Source organism: Psittacula echo (assembly GCF_963264785.1).
Source record: "Psittacula echo genome assembly, chromosome: 3".
In the NCBI taxonomy this organism is placed as follows: Eukaryota; Metazoa; Chordata; class Aves; order Psittaciformes; family Psittacidae; genus Psittacula; species Psittacula echo.
In genome coordinates, this window is record NC_137736.1 from 37,589,403 (window position 1) to 37,609,870 (window position 20,468).

The 20,468-nt window shown below is 46.8% G+C and overlaps 1 protein-coding gene across 3 annotated transcripts; it reads right to left on the bottom strand.

The window, feature by feature from the left end:
* Positions 1-8,030: 8,030 nt before the first annotated feature.
* NYX (nyctalopin) lies at positions 8,031-15,311 on the bottom strand. Of its 3 annotated transcripts, none has more exons than XM_080612746.1 (3): positions 15,232-15,311; positions 15,001-15,126; positions 8,031-11,668 (listed from the first exon to the last, which is right to left on the bottom strand). In XM_080612746.1, exons 2-3 carry the CDS (start codon positions 15,095-15,097, stop codon positions 10,269-10,271), a joined length of 1,497 nt encoding a protein of 498 aa, XP_080468872.1. In that variant the 5' UTR covers positions 15,098-15,126; positions 15,232-15,311; the 3' UTR covers positions 8,031-10,268. The 3 variants fall into 3 exon arrangements, with proteins under 3 accessions (XP_080468872.1, XP_080468873.1, XP_080468874.1); XM_080612747.1 differs by having other exon boundaries at positions 14,976-15,126; XM_080612748.1 differs by having other exon boundaries at positions 14,976-15,051; positions 15,232-15,282.
* Between the last annotated feature and the right edge of the window lie 5,157 nt (positions 15,312-20,468).

Here is a 20,468-nt window from a genome sequence, read left to right on the forward strand (position 1 = left end):
GGGGTTATATTTCCCTTTTTCTAGTTGTTGGGAATTTCATCTGACTGCCATGATTTTTCAAATACAATGGACAGTGGCTTAGCAACTTCATTCACCAGCTCCTTCAGGACCCACAGATAGATTTCATCAGGTCCCACGGACTTGTGCACATTCAGGTTCTTGAATGATGATGATCTCAAAGCTGATCCTCTCCTACAGTGGGCCTAAGGTCCTCATTCTCACAGTCCCTGCATCTGTCTTCCAAGATTTGGGTGGTGTCTTCAGAGCATTTGCCAGTGAAGACTGAGGCAAAGAAGTCATTGAGAACCTCAGCCTTCTCCAAATCCAGGGTAGCCAGTTCTCCCGTTTCCTTCCGGAGGGGGGCCACATTATCCCTAGTCTGTCTTTTGTTTGCTATGTATCTACAGAAGTGCTTCCTGTTATCTTTCACATCCCTTACCAGATTCAGTTCTAACTGGACCTTAGCTTTCCTGACCTGGTCCCTTGCTTCCCGGACAACATCCCTGTATTCTTCCCGGGCTGCCTGTCCTCACTTCCACCTTTTATAAGCTTATTTTTTCCCTCCAAGTTTCCTCAGCAGCCCCTTATCCATCCATGGAGGTTCTCCTGGCCCTCCTGCCACATTTTCTTTTAGTCAGTACGCAACACTCCTGAGATTGGAGCAGGTGATCCTTGAATATCAACCAGCAGTCTTGGACCCTCCTGCCCTCTAGGGCTATATCCCATAGAACCTTACTAAGCAGGTTCCTGAAGAGGCAAATCTGCTCTCTTAAAGTCCAGGGCAGTGATCTTGCTGGGTGCCCTTCTCACTGTCCTAAGAATCTCAAACTCGACCATCTCATGATCGCTACAACCAAGGCTGCCCTGGAGCATCACATTACCAACCAACCCCTCCCATTTATTAACCTGCCAAATCTGCCTGTCCTTTTCAAGGTCCTCCCCTTTCACCTGGAGGATCAATGGAAAAACTATCTGAGCCCCAGAGCCCCTAACCATCTCTCCCAGGGCTCTATAGTCCTTCTTAATGATTCCCAGGCTACTGCTGTCAGTATCACTAGCACCCACATGGACCCCTAGAAGTGGGAAATAATCAGTGGGACTTACTAAACCAGGCAGCCTCTCTGCAACATCCCTGATCTGAAACCCTGGTAGGCAACACACCTCCCTTGAGACTGGGTCAGCCTGACAGGTGGGTGCCTCTGTGTCCTTCGAAGTAGGTGCACCTACCGCTATGATCTGCCACTTTTTCCTGGAGACACCAGTAGTGATCCTCTTTACTGGTGCATCAGCTGGTTGTTCATTTGGTGTGGTGTGTGTTTCCTCATTAGCTTCCTGCAGAAATGCGAAGTGGTTCTGGGTGGGGACATTGGATTTCGGAGGAAGCCCCTTGCTTGTAATTGTCCTCTTCCTCCTTTTTTTTTTTTCGTTTGTTTTGTTTTGTTTTGTTTGTTTTTTGGTTTTTATTTGGTTTTTTGTTGTTGTTTTTTTTTTACTGGCTCCCAGCTTCCTGGATTACTGCCCTCTTTCTTTCCTGTATGTGCTGTGATGAACGCTCGAGGCCCCTGCACAGTTCAGGCCTGGAGCAAGCAGCCCAGCTCCCCCTCAGCTTCCCTGACACCTTTCAGCTACTGACAGCGTCCCGCAGCTCAGCCCCTGCTGCAGGAGGGCCTCCACCAGGGCACCGAGTGCAGCCCTGCCCATTGCGCACCCTCGCCTCACGAGACCAGTGCAGGCACTTTCTGCACCCCGGGCTCTGCGCTGCAGCCTCCCCTCTCATCGGCTCTGTCTGGTGCCTACTCCTGTCACCGCCGGGGCAGCCAGAGCAGAGCTCTCAGACCGGGCCCCGGCCCTGAAGCCAGCGCTCCCCATCCCGCCCGCTGCCCGCTCACGCTGCCGGCGCCAACCCCCGCGCCACCGCTGTTCCCGCGCTCCCTCGGTCGGGTTTTCCCCGCTCAGGGCGGGGCCGTCCCTCCTGGCACCGCCCCCTGTGAGTCCCGGCTCGCCTCAGCGGAGCTGCGGCTCCTGGGCAGGGTCTGGCGGGGGTTCGAGGCTCCCTGGGTGGCTCTCGCCGCTCAGAATTGAGGCTCCTGGGGGTGGGGTTTCCCCTCCCTCCGGGGTTGAAGGCTCCTCTCTGGAGCCGCTCAACTCGGCAAATGACCCTGTCGTATGTCATTTGTCAGCATCTATTTTAGCTGTCACGTTGCAACAAATTACCTGGTTTTCAAGTAATACAGAATTCAGCAAAACCTACTTTAAGCTCTACTGGCCTAAAAAAAATCTGTGTCAGAAAATTTTAGCACTACTTTTTGCCTATTAAAATAACCAATCACCTGTTTCAACACAGAGATTTACAAGCAGCTTTGCCTGACTGCAAGTTTATCATTTATCCCTATACTTTGTCTTCTGACTCTTTGCCAGTCTTACACATCAAGAAAGTGGCTGTCCACAGTGTCTGAGATTTATCTTAATGTCACAGCACATTGAGACATAATCTTTCAGTACAGTGAGGAATTGCTACTGCCAACTCCATCCCAATTTATACTCACACAGCTAGCTGTCTTTTGTTACTGATTTATCATGTTTGCCCATTTGCCTGCTCCTGGCACTGTGCACTCAGCCTTGTCTTCAGCATCAAAAGCCCAGAAGTAAAACCCCACCGAGCTACGCGTATTTTTACACCTGCCTGCATGCTGTTTCCTCTGAGTTCCAGCAAATCTTCATCCCACCCGGCATGCAGTGCTGCCTTGCTTGCGTCAAGGAAACCCTGCTTGTCCCCTTGTCTGCTCTTGCAAAGCCTGAGCCTCCCTACTCCCTAGAATTCCTGTGCCCGTGAGTCAACCTTCAGTCTAAGCAAAATAGAAATAAAAAAATAAAACCATTACTCAAGAATTAATGCCCACAGTCCCCATGTGCTCTCAGCTACAGGCAGGTCCTACTGAGCTCCCAGCAAAATCACATCTCACCCATCCAGAGCTAGAGCAAACACATGCCAGATCCAGACCTCACTGCCTGTCCTCTGCTGCTCTATCTGCCCACCCTGAGTAGAAACAAGGGCTGTTCACATCCAAGAGGGCTGTGAGGAGCAGAGGTCTTGGGCAGGCAAGGCAGCTCCCCAGGCATGGTGTGGTAGCCAGCCTGGCTAGTAGTGTGGTGGGGAGCCCTGGCTGCTGCCTTCTGCCTTGGCTCAGCTCCTGCCAGCCGCACAGTTTGCTTCCTCCATGAATGCTCACAGCTCAGCCCTTCCCAGGGGTTAATAGCCCGCTGGTGCAGCCCTTGCTCTAGTGCTCAGAGACAAGCTTCTCAGAGTTGAGAGGTCTCTGTTTACATGGCTGCTGAAATCTATGCTATACTATGGTCCCTACCCTCTATGCTCCATACTCCCCATGGATCTATGCTATCCATCCCCACTGCTACTGATGGGAACAGCCCCTTACCCATATTCTCTTTTCCCAAGAGCCAGTTCAGGGAGCCAGTTCAGGAAACCAGTTTTGTCCAAAACTGACCCAGGGACAGTGGTTCCTAATCCGGCTATCACACAGCTGTGGAAATGCTTGCTCTAGCCCAGGAGAGAGGGAGAACAGGACCACTGCCTGAGACCTCCACCTCATTTAGGCTACAGGGCTGCATTGGATTGAAACTCCCTGAAAATCCCACACAACCACAGCTTTCTGTTGTGGGATCCCACACCAGAAGCTCTGTGTCCTTGCACAGAATTGTGCTCCTCCTTTCTCATTAGACCAAGGCACGGGTTGACACTGTTCCAGCTAAGTGAGATAACTCCCAGTGGTCACTTTCGTAGTATGCCATCAGATCTGATCAGTTATTAGATGTTTATTCATTGTTCATCATTTTAATAAAAGCATGTAAGTAACCAACTCAGAGGATGCTCATCTGTTGTTTCAGGGGAGATATGGGACAAGGTAGACAAGCTGCAATGATGGCAGCCTCAAAAAAACTCTCTGCACCAAGTACAGCTAATGACAAGAGTTAATGATTAAAATCCTAGAATAAGATTATTTTTACAGTGTGTCTTAGACTATAGTGTAGGACCTATTTTGCTGAAGTGTTTCTTAAATTCAATTATTATTTGTGTTCTGAAAAAAAAGAGAACACCTCTCCCTGCACCTTCAAACCAGACCCATGCCAGCATAGGTAAATCATACGGTGCAAATCAGCAGTTGAGCCCAGTCTTTCCAATTTAGCTTGTCCCCCTTTCAAACGCAGCAATTGCATTTTCTTATTATTATCCCCAGTTTAACCTACTTATGCCCTACCTGGCTCATAAAATTTTAGGGGAAATAATTTGGCTTCTAACCATAAAAAAAGCAGAAGGGGCAACTGTTGTTTTCAACTGGGACATTTTGGTGATTCAGTTTCAAAGCACAGCCAGGCCTGGTGCAGCAGTGCACCAAGGGCACAGGCAAATTTTGGCTTGGAACAGGAAAACAGGGGGAAACAAGGAAGGGGCAGAAGGAGAGCACCTTAAGCTTGTCTCATTGTAAACCTATAGCCACAACAAGAAGCTCCTGGCACAGATCAAAGCCCCTGTCTTAGATGCTGAACAACCACAAATTAAAATTAGCTGGTAATCCAAATAAGTAAATAAATAGGATATGTACATGAAGTAAACCATGGGATAGGTGAGTATAGTAAAGCTAATGGAAGTTTTATGTCTATTTATTTAAAATGTTTCGGGATTCTTCATAGAGAATATAAGATTTATGATATACAAATTACGAATTAACATTAAATTCATCCTTAAAAGAGAGTTGAAGAGGGAAGTACAATAAAAATCAAAGAATGTGGTGAAGGTCAAAGGTGAGAAAAACTGCCAAAGTAATGAATGTTTTGCATTCAAGGATAAAACTAACCACACAGTATAAGATCAGATTGGTTCAACTAACCACAAGGTCAACAAAATCAAGCTTTGGGCAAGATATTCTCTGTTCAGAAGTATCTATTTGCCATATATGTATTCATCTTTATATTCGAGTTTAAAAGACAGCTTTACCCCAAGACAAAGAGACTTTTGGTGCTGATTTTGTGCATGTTTAGGTTTTGAGCTATAGGTGCTGCTTCATCATGTAAAATCTAAAGTTTGCCCAACAGCTGGCCACTTGATAGTGTTCCTTGACACAGCTGCATCTTAGACCTGATGCATTTTCAGCATGAACGTTATTTTGTTCTGCTAAAAAAAAAAAATAGCAGAACTTAATGCTTTTAAAATACTTGTGATATCTTTTTTATTATTTGTGGTCTTTATTCCATGGTTGACATTTTTCATAAAGCTCTTTTAAAACTGTTTTGAAGGTCACTGCAGCAGAGTCTTCAAACTCCATGGACCTCTATCAGATTTGGGTGGGGAGAAAGTAAGGACCAATATTGTTAGCGTTTGTGCAAAGCCCGTACCTTGACTCTGCAAAAGCAGACCTTGAGAAAGGCATGCTTCATATACCTAGAAAGTGTTTTTTTCTCACCCAAACTAGCCATGTCTTGAGAAGCTCATGCTGGGGCAGCAGTGATCATTGGAGGTTATTTTCTTGCAAGACTTCATATACTCCAAAGGAGTAACAGCAGTTTTCTGCAATGAGAAACTTTAACTCAGTTGGTTTGGTTCCACCTGAAATTGTGACCACAAAAATTATCAAGGGAAAACTCAACAAATCAAGATTTAGGGTTTTTAAGAGCTAGCAGCCAGATGTCATAAAGACAAGAATTAGCTAAAATACATAACAGTTCCTGAATCTCAGCTGGTCAGTATCTGCCGCCTTTCTAGCAAAAGTCATCTTTATTTACCGTGATTCCTGAGTCCTCCTGGACTTATTTCTTTCCAAAGCAGAAAAGCAATGTAAGACTCCACAAGATTAGCAAAAAGCCAATAGCTACATTTCACAGGAGATTACTAGCAGTAGCTATAAATGTAAAGAAAAAAAAAAAAAGGAGGAACATAGCAGTGTTGATGTTAAACACCAAGTAGGACCCTTAGGAATGTAACACAGGCAGAATTCTGAGTCCAGGAGGTGATATCCAAATTCTTTTTTCTATTTACTCTGACTAGTTCTTCCTTCTAATTTAATAGCAACTGTTGTAAAGCGTAAAAAACACCTGTACCAGTGAAGAGCACCATGTTAACAGGTACCATACAATAAAACAAACTGCCTTCTCCCAAGACCTCAAATGCTTCAGCTGGGAAACACCAGCTCTCAATAAACTTCAGCTATGAAGTGTGTTTTAACACCAGACAACTTATGACCATCCCTCCCCACTGCTTCAAGTAAATTCCCGGCATCTCACACTCAGGACAGGACTGGAAAGCACCCTCATTCATTGAGACTGGCACCTCAGCAGGGCTTGGCCTGCAGTTCTGTGACATCTTTGGTGGTGTCTCAGTCCAGGGGCAAATTTTTAAAACAGAATTGTTTTGTGAAAGGATGCTGTGCCATGGAATTGTACCCAACAGCTGGTTCATGTTTACCACCTGAAGCACAATTTGGACCAGGAGTCTAGTCTAAGAAAATAACCCCCAAATTATTCATGCAAAAGGTAGATCCTTAATTTAATTTGTTTTTTTTCTAATCAAAAGATGCAAAATTAGGGGCAAAAAAAGAAAAAAAGTAATGAGGAGTTGACATCTACTCATCTATTCAGTGAAACAAGAAGCCCTTTGCTAAGAGCTTAGGAACCAGGATCATGAAAATGAAGCAGCTACTTCTAGTCTAATACAAGCTTTTGTGGTGTTGGAAGTCCTTTCAGGGCTTTTGAGCAGCCATATTTTGCTGCCCTTTGAGAATGCTGCTGCTTTTCCAGGTAGGCACATGCTAAAGACAATGCCCAAGCTGAACAGAGTTACAAGGAAAGAGCAACACAGAGGAGTGAGGAGCGAGGAGCAAAGGGAGAGTAATGCACAGACTCGCAGACTTCTGATTGACTCAGAGCACTCACATGCCAGATGCTCTGTCCTGCTGAAACCACACATTGCTGATCACTTGGCTCAGAGGGAAGAGTAGGATTTCAGAGCAGGCGAGCATGAAGTCTGTCCCCATTACTGCCAGGAAGCTGAAAGCCCATTACATGCAGCACAATGCCAGCCACACACTTTCTAGGGAGCCACAGCTCTGTTACAGCAGCACAGGGAAAGCTTTCTGGGGCAAGTAGTTAGGGTATTTGACTAAAGAAATTTTTAAATCATTGGTGTCCAAGGTCACTGGCCCCATTGTCACACAATAAAGTATGATATACAGTCCCTTTGTCTGTCACCTGACAGTTCCAGCTCTGCTAAAACCTACATTTTAAGATGCTTCACATTCAGATCTGCCGTTCTTGCAGATAAAGCAGAAGCATCTTTGAAGCACTAATTAACTTCAAAGCCATGCTCAACAATTGCACAGTAAAACAATCTTCAGATTTAATGTATTTCAGCACAGAAAACGAAAAATGTGGGCTATAAAAACAATTCACTCATGAGGCATCCGTACTTACAGGAACTAAAATACAACCATTTGTGCCCAATATCATACCATCTGTGCCAAGCCTATTGATCCCTGACAGGATGAAATATTGCCCCAGTAAAGGTATCCTTAACATAATATGCCTCTACAGCACTGGGCTGGACTAGGTTTGAAAAACAGCCTTTTATAATACACAGATGAATTTAGCACTTAAGAAGATTAATGGATTCATAAATAGCCTGGAAATCCAAACTCCTTGAATTTAGTTCACAGAACAGGTCAAATAGGCATTTATCAAACCATCTGGCATTCTTCTTCCCTGGGGAAAATACTGTGGTCGAGCTACAGATAGCTGAGGAGCCATTGCAACAGGGAGGGTTTGGTTTCCTTTGTACTCAGCCTTCCTCTAGAAGTCTCTGGTGCTAATTAGAAAGCAGTAGATCTTTTTGGACAGAGTGCTGCAGACCAAAGCAGGCTGCCCCAAAGCATGTGTCTTGAAGCTGCTGGAGATGCCTTCTTTGTGGAGGCAAAAAAAACAGCTTTGCTGTTTCTTGCAGCAGCTGTTCCAGTAGTTCAGGAGCACACAGTCCTTTTGCGCATGAGGTGATGTTGGTTTCTCTGGAGCTGTTTAAACAACCCTATGGGCTGTGGGACCATCCATAGGATTGTTTACAAATGTGCTGGGGTGCCAGTGCTGCTTGAGGCCAAGGGCTGAACAGTGTGAACAGACCTGACCCAAGGCACCTTTGCTGAAGGATTGAGCCCTTTTTGAAGAAGTTTATTTATTTCCCCAGTTCTCCCAGACAATCCCAGATGTAAAAGGGCACAGGAGCTGCTAACAAAAGGTCTTCATGCATTAATTTGTTCATTACTCACCACTTTTCAGCTGTTCTATGCCCAAAGTCCATCCTTAGCTGATCTGTCCTTTGTATACATTTTTGGGTACTCACCAGTGTGTGACTGGGGGAGGGGCCAGAGGCAAAGACAGCTACTCTCAGTAGGTTTTGGCCAATGTGTTGTCCATACTGAACCACAACCTTAGCAAAGCATGAGACAAGGCAGCTCCCACTCTGACACTGCTACTCCAGCACCCACAGGGACCGAACTGGGGCAGAAGTGGTCATATTCATGTTGAATTGGTCATGAAAGGAAGGGGTAGGGGTGAGGGGAAAAAAAGGGGGTAGGAAAATGTTTGATAGGGGTTTTTAATTGATTTTCATTTTTATTCCTATTTCATGACATTTTAGCAGTAATAAAAGATTGTATATATTCTATCATTTCATATGAACATGTACATCATAGTATGATAAGCCATGTATGATGATTTAATACAGTTAAAGTATCACAGAAGTGTATTTCTATATAGTCACTTATTTTTTAAAGTGTTACTACTTAACACAAATGTAAGCACTGTCATGTTCTAAGTTAAAGTGTCTATTCTTTATGCTGCAATAAATAGCATGCCATTTGCTCTAGACCATAAAAAGGACATTCATGTGTCTTAATTTGAGTAGTCTACAAAAAATCTACCAGAATAATTGAAAGATCTCAAAAATAAAAAGGGGGAGATGAGATGTTAATTTATTTTTGTGAACAAAATATCAAATTATTTTATTAATGTGCTCTGACACATAAAGCATGATAATTATTTCTGATCATATTAGCAGCTTTCATCAAAGATTTCAAAGATAAAACATGTTAGATGCCATATGGATGAGGCTTTGAGCAACCTGATCTAGTGTGAGGTATCCCTGCCGGTAACAGGGGGATTGAGGAACTAGATCATAGAATCATAGAATAGTTAGGGTTGGAAAAGACCTTAAGATCATCTATTTCCAATCCTCCTGCCATGGGCAGGGACACGTCATGCTAAACCATGTCACCCAAGGTCTCTTCCAAGCCAAACCATTCTACAATTCTATGACTCTAAAAAAGAAAATGATGGCATAGTTGGTTGTACAGCATAATATGACATGCTATATGGTACACATTAGTGGTGGAAATACAAAATATTTAGCGGGGCGTGGATGCATTTGTCATTACAATGTTCTGCCCCTCCCTTCATGCCATGAAATAATCTACAAATAAAAACAATATGTTCCTTGAAACAATATACTGAGAAATAAAAACACATTGAAACAACATTAGTAAGTAAGCTATTCAGTTTAAATCGCTTTTCCCCAGAGAAGAATGTGCCCATCCCAGCCCCGCCTGGGGCAGGTACCAGCCGCAGATGCTGTTCCTTTGTTCACATGGGCTATAGTGTTGCATCCCTGGATGCTGCTCAGGACAGCCCTGTTCCCCCCACACATGCTGGTGGAAATCAGTTTGCCAGCATCTAGAAGCACCCACTGTGGCTGTGGGTGTCTGTCAGGATATGAAGAGGGGGATGCTTTTGATGCCTTGTCTTGCTCTTATAAAGCAGTTTGGTCAACTGGAGTTGGCCCAACAGCATACAGAGTATCGCACTGCAATCCATACAGACTGCTCTTCCCTCTGCTCCCAGCAGGAGACATTGCATGTCTCTAAGTGAAACTCAGCCTTACAGCTATCCTTTCGTTGCTCATCTTCCACACAGCAATGTGAGTGTTTGGGCGGCTCTAAGAACCCACAGGATGGGTTTCTCATCTGGAGTGTGACCCAGCCTTGAACCAGATCCCACCAGCTCCCAGGAGAATCAGGAGCCAGATCCAACCAACCCAACCTGGGAGAGTTTGGAGCCAGTTATGTATCGGAGGCTCATAATACAAACTTTTCCCTAATGACTTGAGTAGGTACAGGGACGCTTACACAGGACCCATGCTTCATGTAGCCCTTGGACTATTTGCATTGCCAAACAATTACTGTAAAAAGTGCTGGAAGGTAAAAAGAGAAGGAGACAGCCTCCATTTTGTCTTCCCCCACCCCAGAAGAAACACCATCAGTCAGTCCGTCCAGCTGTGTGGTGTTACTGTAGACTTCAGTGGTATTTGCCACCTCTTCAGAAAGGCCCATCTGAAGCAAGAGTTTGGAGATAAGGCTGTTGAACTTGCTCTCTGTGGTAGACCAAGGCTCTCCACTTGGGGTCGGGCCTTCAGATGTGACATTTAGGTCAACCGGGTCAAGACAGTAACCTTCTGGAGATCTCTCATACAGCACATCCGTTAGATCAATCCCAGCTACTGAGGAGGGGGAGGCACAGGGAATATCCCTGACAAGCCTGTAATTCTCCATCCACTCCTTCAGCCACTCGATGCGGCAGTCACACTCCCAGGGGTTGCGGAAGAGGTACAGCCGCCCAAGGAAGTACACCGGCTGGAAGACAGAAAAGGGCAGGGTTGTCAGGTTGTTGCTGTTCAAGTGTAATGCAACCAGGCTGGTGAGGTTTTCAAAAGCCCCATCCTCAATGTAGTTGATCCTGTTGCGATCCAGGTAGAGGACCTCCAGCTCTCCCAGGTCGCTGAACCAGGTGTTGGAAATGTTCCTAAGGAAATTCCCCCCCAGGTTGAGCATCTTCAGGCACCTCAGGCCATCAAAGGAGTTTTCTGGAAGCTCGCTGATCAAATTGTCATTCAGATACAGGTATTCCATCTTCTGGCAGCCCTGAAAAGCTCTCTCATGAACTACATTTATCTTGTTGTCCTGCAGATTCAGGTATTTCAACTTGGTCAGGCCCTGCAGGGAGTTATAGGCTACCGCTTCAATCCTGTTTCTCTCCAGGTAAACGTGGGTCAGGTTCTCCATGCCCCTGATGGCACCTGGGATCCTCCGGAAGTTGTTCTGGAAGCAGAACAGCTCCTGTAGAGCAGGCAGCTCAATGAAGATCCTGTCAGGGATGTTGAAAAGGTTGCAGTCCGCCAGGTCCAGCTTCACCAGCCGTTTGAGGGCAGTGAAAGTCCGCGTGTGGAGATAGCGAATGTACTCATTGTGGGCCATCTTCAGCTCAGTCAAGCTGGGCAGCCCCTTGAAAGCCCCTGGGGTGATGAAGGAGATATTGTTGTGATTGAGGGACAGGGACTTGAGGGAAGGCAAGGTCCCAAAGGCCCTCTCAGAGAGGAACTTGATGCTGTTTTTGTCCAGGTTGATAGAGGAGGCTTCACAAGGGAACTGGCTAGGGATCTGCGCCAGACCGACACGATCGCAGAGGACAGAGCAGCTCCGCTCTTGAGTGCACACACAGTTGGCAGGGCAGGACCGCATGCAGGCCCACACCGCATGGACGTGGGGGACCCAAAGGATCACTGTCAGAGAGGAACATACCATCCCCATGGAGGGATGGGAGGAGAGAATCAGGATGCAAATATATTAGTCACAATAGGAAAAAGAAATTATGCTATCTTTGCCCCCCTTCTAGCCAGGATAATTGTCACCCTCGGTGCTGACCAGGAAGTTCTTTTGACAGATTTCTGAAAATCTTCTGCTGGGTTTTTAAACCTTTTAAGAAGGGGGTTGTGTGTGTGTGTGTGTGTGTGTGTGTGTGTGTGTGAACACATCATCTACAATATCATCCCTCATTAATATCTCTCCCCAAAAGGTGGACACACCTAGATCTCAGTGTCTCTGTGGCTGGTCTCTGCAAGCTGATGGGGACATGGTTTGGCAGGGAGCAGGCAGAGATGCTTTGAAGGTCAGAAGCTGTGTATGGGTTGCAGTATTTCTGGGTGGGGAAGAGGGGAGGACAGTCTATGCTAGTCTGGCAGTGGGCTGGGGTGATCAGTTAGTTGCTTGGGGCATGTCAAATTCATGCCTTTTTCTTCTTTCTTTTTTTGTTCATTCAACCTAACATTTCTCCACCAGAGCCATGAGCTGGTGTAGCACTGCAAGGAGAGCTACCAGCTCTTAAGGATGCAGTACAGTGTTTAAAAATACATTCCCACTGTGTATCGGTAGAACAGCATGAGGAAAAACAAGTTTACAGATATTGTTCAACTGCCTTCTTCATGATGAGATACTTTGGACCTCCTGCAGAGTTTTTATTGTTTTGCCAATTCTTGAGACAGTCACCATAGTGCCTCATGCTTGATGGGAGCAGCTGCTTTGTGCTTCTACCAGCCTGACATGGGATGTGTGTGGTTACTGTGGTTTCTTTTCAAGTTAGTCCCACGCAAGTGGATGTACAATGAGGAGGAGAAGGAGAAAACTCTCGGGGAGAAATCAGAGAAGGATGAAAGGAATGGGAAACATCATCCCCCATGGACAGGCATTTTTGTGAGGAAAAACATCCTGTCAGCGAGGCATCTGCAAAATAAACTCATTAGAAAGGAAGAACTGAAGGCAGAGCTCGTTTTGTTATTGCTCTCACAGGCCCATCCCACCTGCTGCTCAACAGAATGAACAGCCACGCCAGCAGATTCTCCAGGTAGTCACTAGCAGGAAATGGTGGTATTGCTACTGCCTGGTTTTTCTGCTGAAGTTTATCAGCACCCACACAAGTATAATCCTTTTATACTTTTTTCAGCAAGACATGAGATACCAACAGTTTTACCAACAGCCACTTTATTGCAGCACTGCTGGGATCACATTGCTGCCACTGTGTGCCTATCTGGCCCCAGGGGCCAAGGGACAGTCTTTCCCCCACGCTCCTGCTGACTGGAGAGGGAAACTTCTAGGAGCTGGGCTGCTTCTCACTGCCAGCTTGCAGCACAATAATTGCCCATTACAGCTGTATTCCCAATAGGCATTTTTATTAAGACAGACATGTGAGGTGATATGCCAGGAAGCATCAGCTTCAGCAAGCATCAAGCTTTTATTTTTGCAGCCCCTGAGGCTTTAATGTACAGGCCAACCTACAGTTTGAACTGCAGTAACTCTGCCCTTTCTCCATTCTGTCTGAAGGCAACATTCACGAAACTATATTTGAGTTTATGCTACCTGTTACTTCTTTAGGCAGTCTTCCAAAACCAGATGCTAGGCAGGTCCCCACTAACAGGACATCAACCCAGGAGCTGCCTAGCCTGGTTCTGTTCAAACTAACCTGGCCATTGCATGTAGAAGAGGGATTTAGATACGTAGAGGGAGTATTCCAGAAGGACTTTAGCTGTAGCTTCTATTGAAATTCAGGTCCCATCAAGCCTTGCCATGCTATCATGACCCGAGTATTAGCAAAACAGCATCACTTCAAGGATAAATGATAGTGAAGGATTCAGAGAGGTGGAAAGAATTTCAGACAGGCTGTCATTTTGTTTATGTTCTTCTCCCTTCTCCTGAGCTCTTATCTAACAGGCACAGCTAACGAAAAGTCTCCTTCAGTCAAGGCCCTGAGCAGACAACATGTGAGGAGCCTGAGGACTGCAGAGCGGACAACACACTGGCCTCAGACTGCTCTTGCTTCATGCAGGCTGCCCAGGGTCTGCCTCCTTTGCTACCCTATGCACCAGTTCACACTGCTGCTTGCAAACAGGGGCACGTGTTGTTTTTGTTAAGCAGTTACATAAACTGAGGGCCAGACAGATTAAGGATTTGCCTGTTCCCAAATGCCTAACCACAGGTGGCTGTTTGGAAAATGATGGATACAAGTGCTGCTGCTGGAATGAGAGCCTTGCATGGGCTCAGGGTGACATCCAGAGGGGCATATGTGCATAGGCAGTCCTCTATGTGAGCCTGTCCCAAACAAGCTCAATGATTAGCTACAGCTACCCAAGCTCAGACACATCTCTGACCTTCAGAGCAGACCTCCCCCAGCAGCTGTGTACACTGTGTGCAGTGTAAGAACGAGCATGCTGATAATGAAATCCACTCACTGATTGTCCTTTAATCACTTGATAAAGGAAACATCTGTCCTCAAGCCATATCCAGCCTGTTTTCCTCATACACAGAAGATTTTTTTAAGGCCAAATCTGGGTCTTCTGATAGTGGCATTTCACAGCACACTTCTAAGATCTCTATTTACAAGTGTATCTCTTTGCATTGAACAGTACATGGAAAACAAGCACTCAAGGACCATCCAATGATGAAACATCCCCTTGACAGTAGGAGCCCCTCAGCACCACAGCCTTTGTGGCAATTTTCCCTCTTTCTCTTGCAAAGGAAGTCAGAAAAAATCCTCCATCTGAACCTCACCAAACCCCCTGGAAAGCTGCTGCTCAGAGCACAGGAGATCACATCTCCTTTGTTGGCCAGATCTCCTCTGACCAACATAGCTGGAAACCTTCCCACCTCTTCTTCTTTACCCCTTCCCCAAAAAGGATGTTCTTTGCTTTTAACACTGTGGTAGCAGGCAGGGCAGCAGCTGGAAGATGCCTCCAACTTACTGACACAGAGGGTCTCAAATGAGATGTGTGTTTAAGGAAAAGGGTGAAATACAGTAGTAAGGGAAAAATATTAGATTAAGGCATAAACAAAATTCCACCCAGGGATGATCTCTTTTGCTCTTTTAAATACTATGGTAATTCAGTGTTTGAAGAGAAAAGTGAGAGACCAAAAAAATGTTTGTGGAGTTTTCAGAAGGGTAAAGAAACAATGATTGCAATAACTGAGCATTTACCCTACATCTTTCCAAATGACCGGTCTAATCCGTTACTAAGTAATGCCAAATAAGAGTATACTCACCATTTAAAATGATGGCAAACATTACCTTGATTATTCACTAGTGGCATTTCAGGTCTGGAAAGCAAATGTGAAGGATCTGGAAACATACAAGAAGAGCAGGTACAGGTTTCATCCTCTCTCATTTCCCTGCATCATTTTCCCACAATGAGATCTGTGTTTAGAAAGGAAGATGATGGAAAAAGCTCCTCTCCCACACACTGTCAAACTGAAGAAGTCCCCAGCACCTTCCTGGTGAGTATCTTTCTTCACCACTGACCTTCTCAGGAAATCCTGCAGCTCTGTAAAACTCCTTTTCAGGTCCTCATCTGCATGCTTTCCACCAGCGGTTCCAAAGGCAGGTTCCTATCATCTGAGGTGGGAAAAGATCACCAAGAGTAAGAGACTGGCCATGTCCCCAGGAAATAGGTGCTGGTGCCGAGGGGCACAACCAGCTTATCATCAAAAAATTGAAACTAAATTCCCAGCAGAAGTCCTCTGGATGCATTGCTTACCTAGCCAGGCAGTGGCTGTGCTCTCCCTCCTGCTCATGAGGCTGCCATTAGCTATACAAGTCAGTCTCTGAAAAGTTGGCATTTTTTTTCTCACAAGCTATCATTTAATGGCAGGAAAATCCTCTGTATCAGAGGAGGATTAGCGGAGATGGAAGAATGTGTCTGTCTTCTAAAGCTCCCAAAGCAAAACAGGGATTGCAGACAAACCAAACTGATGCTTTCTCCCCTCTGCCAACCTCCTCTCCCCACCCCACCATTAAAAAAAAAGATAAAATATAGTCCAGAATTGGACTGCTGCCATTCAAACAGCATTGCTGAAAGTATTACTGCACTCCCCATTATGTAATGGCACAGGAGGTGGGAGTGGAGGGTGCAGCCCAAATGGGATTATAACTGGGGGCAAGTGCAGGCTTATGGTTTCCCTTCACTGAACTCTCCAAACAGACACAGCTTTGGTTTCTTTCCCCATGCACACTTTCCCAGCCCCGGTGTGGCTCACATGCTGGTAACAGAAGGCCAGTGTGCTTTGCTTTGCTGGGGATCGCTCCTGAAGGACAAAGAGTTGCCAACAGCAACAGAAGGGTCAGCACACACAGGGAGCTTGTGTGGTGATGTATATGGCCCTGATAATAATGAACTCTGCCCTGTCTATGAGTGTGCTTTGATTGCAGTGCTGCAGCTGGTGTGTGGAAATCATAAGGACAGGTTCTGTATGTGGCGATGTTTTAGCATTCAGGATGTGAACTGGCTTTTAAAGCCTTTTCTGCCAGAATGATGATGGTTTCTTTGGAAAGTGGGGGCTGGATGAGTTATCTCAGCCTCCCATGCCTTAGGTAATTGCATTCGCCATGTCAGAGGAAAAAAATAGCTCTACTCTTTATTTCTAAGTGAGTTATTCTGCCTTTTTTTTTTTTTTTTCCAGGAAATGGAATACCTGATGAATTTATGCTTGATACAGAAGGAAAGATTCAGCTGGGAACCAGCCTGCTGCTGCTCAGCTCTACCTGCAGATAAAAGCACCCAGCTACATCAGGTTTGATTTGCTTTGGTTTTTCCTCAGTCTTCAGACATCTGGCTGGCACCTCAGGAAATCTGTGTCCGTCTAAACAGCAGGTGAGCAGGCTGGTGCTGGGGGCAGGCTGGAGGGCAGGGGTTGACCCATATAGCACTGATTTTATCTGAAGGACACCTTTCTCCACCATGCTGTTATACCAACCCCCCAGCTTTGCACTTCTGTGCTTTGCACCACACTGCTTTGCACAGAGGAGGAAAGAGATTTGCAAAGCCACACACAGATGTGTTGCTGCTTCCATCATGGAGCTGAAGCTACTGGAGCAGACAGCAGAGGTGAGGACAGAAGTAGGACTGTCTGGTGATCAACAGTCCTGGGACAGCTCATGTTCCCCTTAAGGTCCTGGTTTCCATGGGAATACTGGGAAGCCACAACCTATCTGATCAGAGAAAGCTTATCAGTGGCCTTTGGTCCATGAAGAAAACTAGAGGGGAGGAGGAGAAATACTGTTCCCAGCTCCTTTTTCCCCAACATTTGCCGGAGCCCTGACAGTGGTACCATAAATTTTGTCTCTTCCCAGGTGCACAAGGGGTGGAGGCAGTGGGCAAGGATGGTAAGTGGGACTCAGGAACAATTTGGCATGTGATCAGTCAGCAGCTCCCAAGGGACTAGACCTGCTCTTTGGTTCACACAGCTTTACTAAATCTGCTCATCAGAAGCAAGGAGGGGCTGATCCATACCAAGACACCTGATTCCTGCTGAGGGTCTAGGGGTTCTTCTCTGCCTAACTGCTCTTCTTCCATGTGCACAATAAGAGAATGGTGGGGATGGGATATGAAGAACCATTGAGCCCAGAAAGTGTGCTGCAGAGCCACCTCCCCCAGAGGGTCAGCTTGTGGGACCTGACAAAACACATCTGGAAACCTCTGATATGTACAACAGGTGGGAGGGGACACTGGTGGGACAGGCATTGGGGGGGCTTGTTAAACTGTATGCACTTCTGCAGTCACGTTGGGAGTGGGGCTACAGTGGCAGTAGCTGCCTGTTGCTAAATGAGCAGCAGCGGTGCTGTTAGCAATGCTGCTGAAGCAGGCTCCTGCTGAAGCTGCAGGAAGGTGGGCTGGCAGGGAACACCTCTCAGAAAGCTACTGCAACAGGCAGCCTCACCACAGACCAGTACAGATAGAATTAGCTCCTGCAGGAGCTTCTGAGACAGCAGCTCTGCCATCCACATCCCACATCCATAGCTTGGTGGCTGCAGCTGGCCTGGCAAATGAGCCTAGCTAACCCCCAGTCTTTTCTACTGCTGTCTGGAGGTAGGAATGGCTAAAACAGCCTATGTCCTGCCCCATCATGAGCACTCCTCAGCCAGTCTCTGCTCCAGGTGTACCTGGAGCTCCTGACTGGCCAGCAGCAGCAGCTCTAAGGCTTTCAGCAATGTATCTCTGTGCATCACCTATGGGCAGGATCCTCATGCACTTCCAGACCACACACAGAGAGATGAAGCTTTCAGCATATGCACGGGAGGGGCTGGTGGTCACATACGCTGAGGTCACACTTTCTGGGTCAGGGATCATCACCCTGCAAGCGGCTTCAGCAGAGTGCTTCAGGAGCACCAAGCTCACCATTCACTGTCTCCCATGAACTTCTGCCAGCTCTTGCACCTCCTGATTCATTTCCTGATAACCCTTCGTACTGAAAGTGTATGACCACGTGAGAAAGGCCTGATAAGGAGAAGTTTCTAGTCTTCTTAGGTAGAAAAACTTTACTACCAGAGGGTACGTAAAGAAGACCAGCATTTATTCTTAAAAATATAAACTTGGGCTTTAAACCACACCTCAACATTTTTAGAACATGACTCACAGCTGGTTAATGCTGAGAGCTGAGCATACTGCAGATGCTCAGTGCTGAGGGTTGAGCATACTGCAGATGCTCAGTGCTGGGAAGCTGTCGTGGCTGCCAGGCTGGAAGTAGATTCGGAAGATGCAGACCTGGCTGCTGTGGCTCTGCGCTGTTATTTTTTTGGCCACCAAGGGCTCTTCCTCATGACCTGTCTTGCCCTTTTTAATCTCTGGGAACTCACAGAAGCCAGAGGTTAAACGTAGCAGTGAATGTGAGCTCAGCAGCAGAGCTATGCTGCTGCTGGAAAATAAATAAATAAATAAATAAGATGTTTATATCTGATCTTCCACCTAAAGAATTTGGAGAATTCAGCCCTGATCAGAGGAACCTGCTCTGCTCCAGCGGTGTGTGCTGGAGATGTAATCCTTGGCATGGCTTCATGAGCTGGCAATGAAGACAAGCCTGCCTTGCAGGGCAAGCCTGTGCAAACTCAGTGCAAGATTGCTTCTAACAACCTATTTCTTCATGGACAGGAGCATTTCAAGTGACAGAGGGTTAAGGATGTGAACATTGATAGTATTTTAAATGATCACTGGGGACCACTTCTTACAGTCGGTCAGCTGCATATTAATATATTCCCTTTATTTTCAAAGGCTGGCTAAAAAGAGCTGGTGGGACTCATCTCACCTAACTGAAGGTGAAAGAGGTCTCATCTCACCCACTTCAGACACCTACCTGTGGGCACCATAATGGGCCTCAGCAGGGCCCATTTTCTCTGACAGAAGATGACAAGACAGCTGGGGGCATGCAGCTTTGAGGACACCTCCACACCACTAAACATCAGCATTGGGTTAGCTGGATCCCAGGTATTGCACATCTGGATGCTTCCAGCCAAATGCTGCCCTCCTCAGAGCAGTGATGAGGCAGAGCTGCTTGCCTGACTCCAGTGGCTGAAAATCTTCACTCCCCTGTTTTTATCTCTAATAGCTGTGCTTGCATTCATGGGACAATTGACAGGGGGTGAGGTCCCTGCACCACAGAGCACCTGACCCCTTCCACCCGACCCAGGCTTTGGTTTCCTGAGCTTCTGTAATAGTGGCCACAGCTCGGTGCATACTTCCCCTCTTCTCACAGCAGCAGCTGTCTCACACTTCTGAGCCTTTCCTGTGCATGTAATGGCTGGGGTGACCTTTGAAGTCGCTGCCTCAGCATTTCTCGACAGGACTTCTGCTGTCAGCTCTGCCCCATGGGACTCGAGCTGCGTGTAGTTTGGTCACCCAGCCAGCGGCCCTGCTGCACACACTGCTCCGGATGCTGTAGGTTTGGGGCAGGGAGAAGATGTCCTCTGCAGCGGGAACTGCTGTGCTGTGAGCAGACAGGACGGACCAGCGCAGCTATGCTGGGGTTTGCAACTTCAGCACAGCCTGTGCCACCACCAGAAATAGTGCTTGGTACACACGTGATGTTGCTGCTTTCAGGAGATGCAGAAGCAGCTGAGGAGCCAGTCAGGACCTCAAGGGCAAAGAGTTGAGAGCCTTTCCCATGCTTAGAAGAGAGGATAGCTTTTCTTCTGCAGGCAGGGGTTTGGGTTTTGTCTGGACTGAGGGCCTCATGCTTTGCTCAGGCATTAAAGTCCAGGACCCTGAGGGTACTTGTAGGTGTTACATGGGGGGATCTCCCCTGGGTGCTTTCCCACCCCTGCCCAAGGCCCTGGGGGTCCCAGCCCAGGGCCGTCAGTCACTGCCCAGTCTGAATGCTGCAGATTGCATGTTGTCACTAGCTCTCTGCATCGTGTTACAGCCCCTCAGGCCTTCTGTTTCTCCCACCCCAGCTGGAGAAGATACACCTCAAGACACTCCTTGGGAGAGTTGAAGTGATGCCGCAACAATGTCTTCCTCATGTATCCTCAGCAAGGAGGGCTGTCACCAGCAACAGTGAGTCTGGGCTGTCAAAATGGCTCTTGCCCTTCAGAAATAAATCCATCTCACCTCAGAGACTGATACTGGCACCTGATCCCCTTCAGCAGCCTCTGCCAAGTGTCCGGATTTGTTCTGCTGGGTACACATAAAACTGCCCGACCCCTGACCAGCTTCCCTGGCAAGACACGACAGACCAAAGAACAGTCCATAGCCTAGTTTCACCTTCACT

What these genes read in the sequence shown, in the direction of transcription:
- NYX (XM_080612746.1), bottom strand. Translation starts at nt 15,097, where the DNA reads ATGAGAGAGGATGAAACCTGTACCTGCTCTTCTTGTATGTTTCCAGAT. An exon ending in GCCACTAGTGAATAATCAAG is followed by an intron (nt 11,669 to 15,000) that starts GTAATGTTTGCC and finishes CCTCTCTGACAG; the next exon opens with TGATCCTTTGGGTCCCCCAC.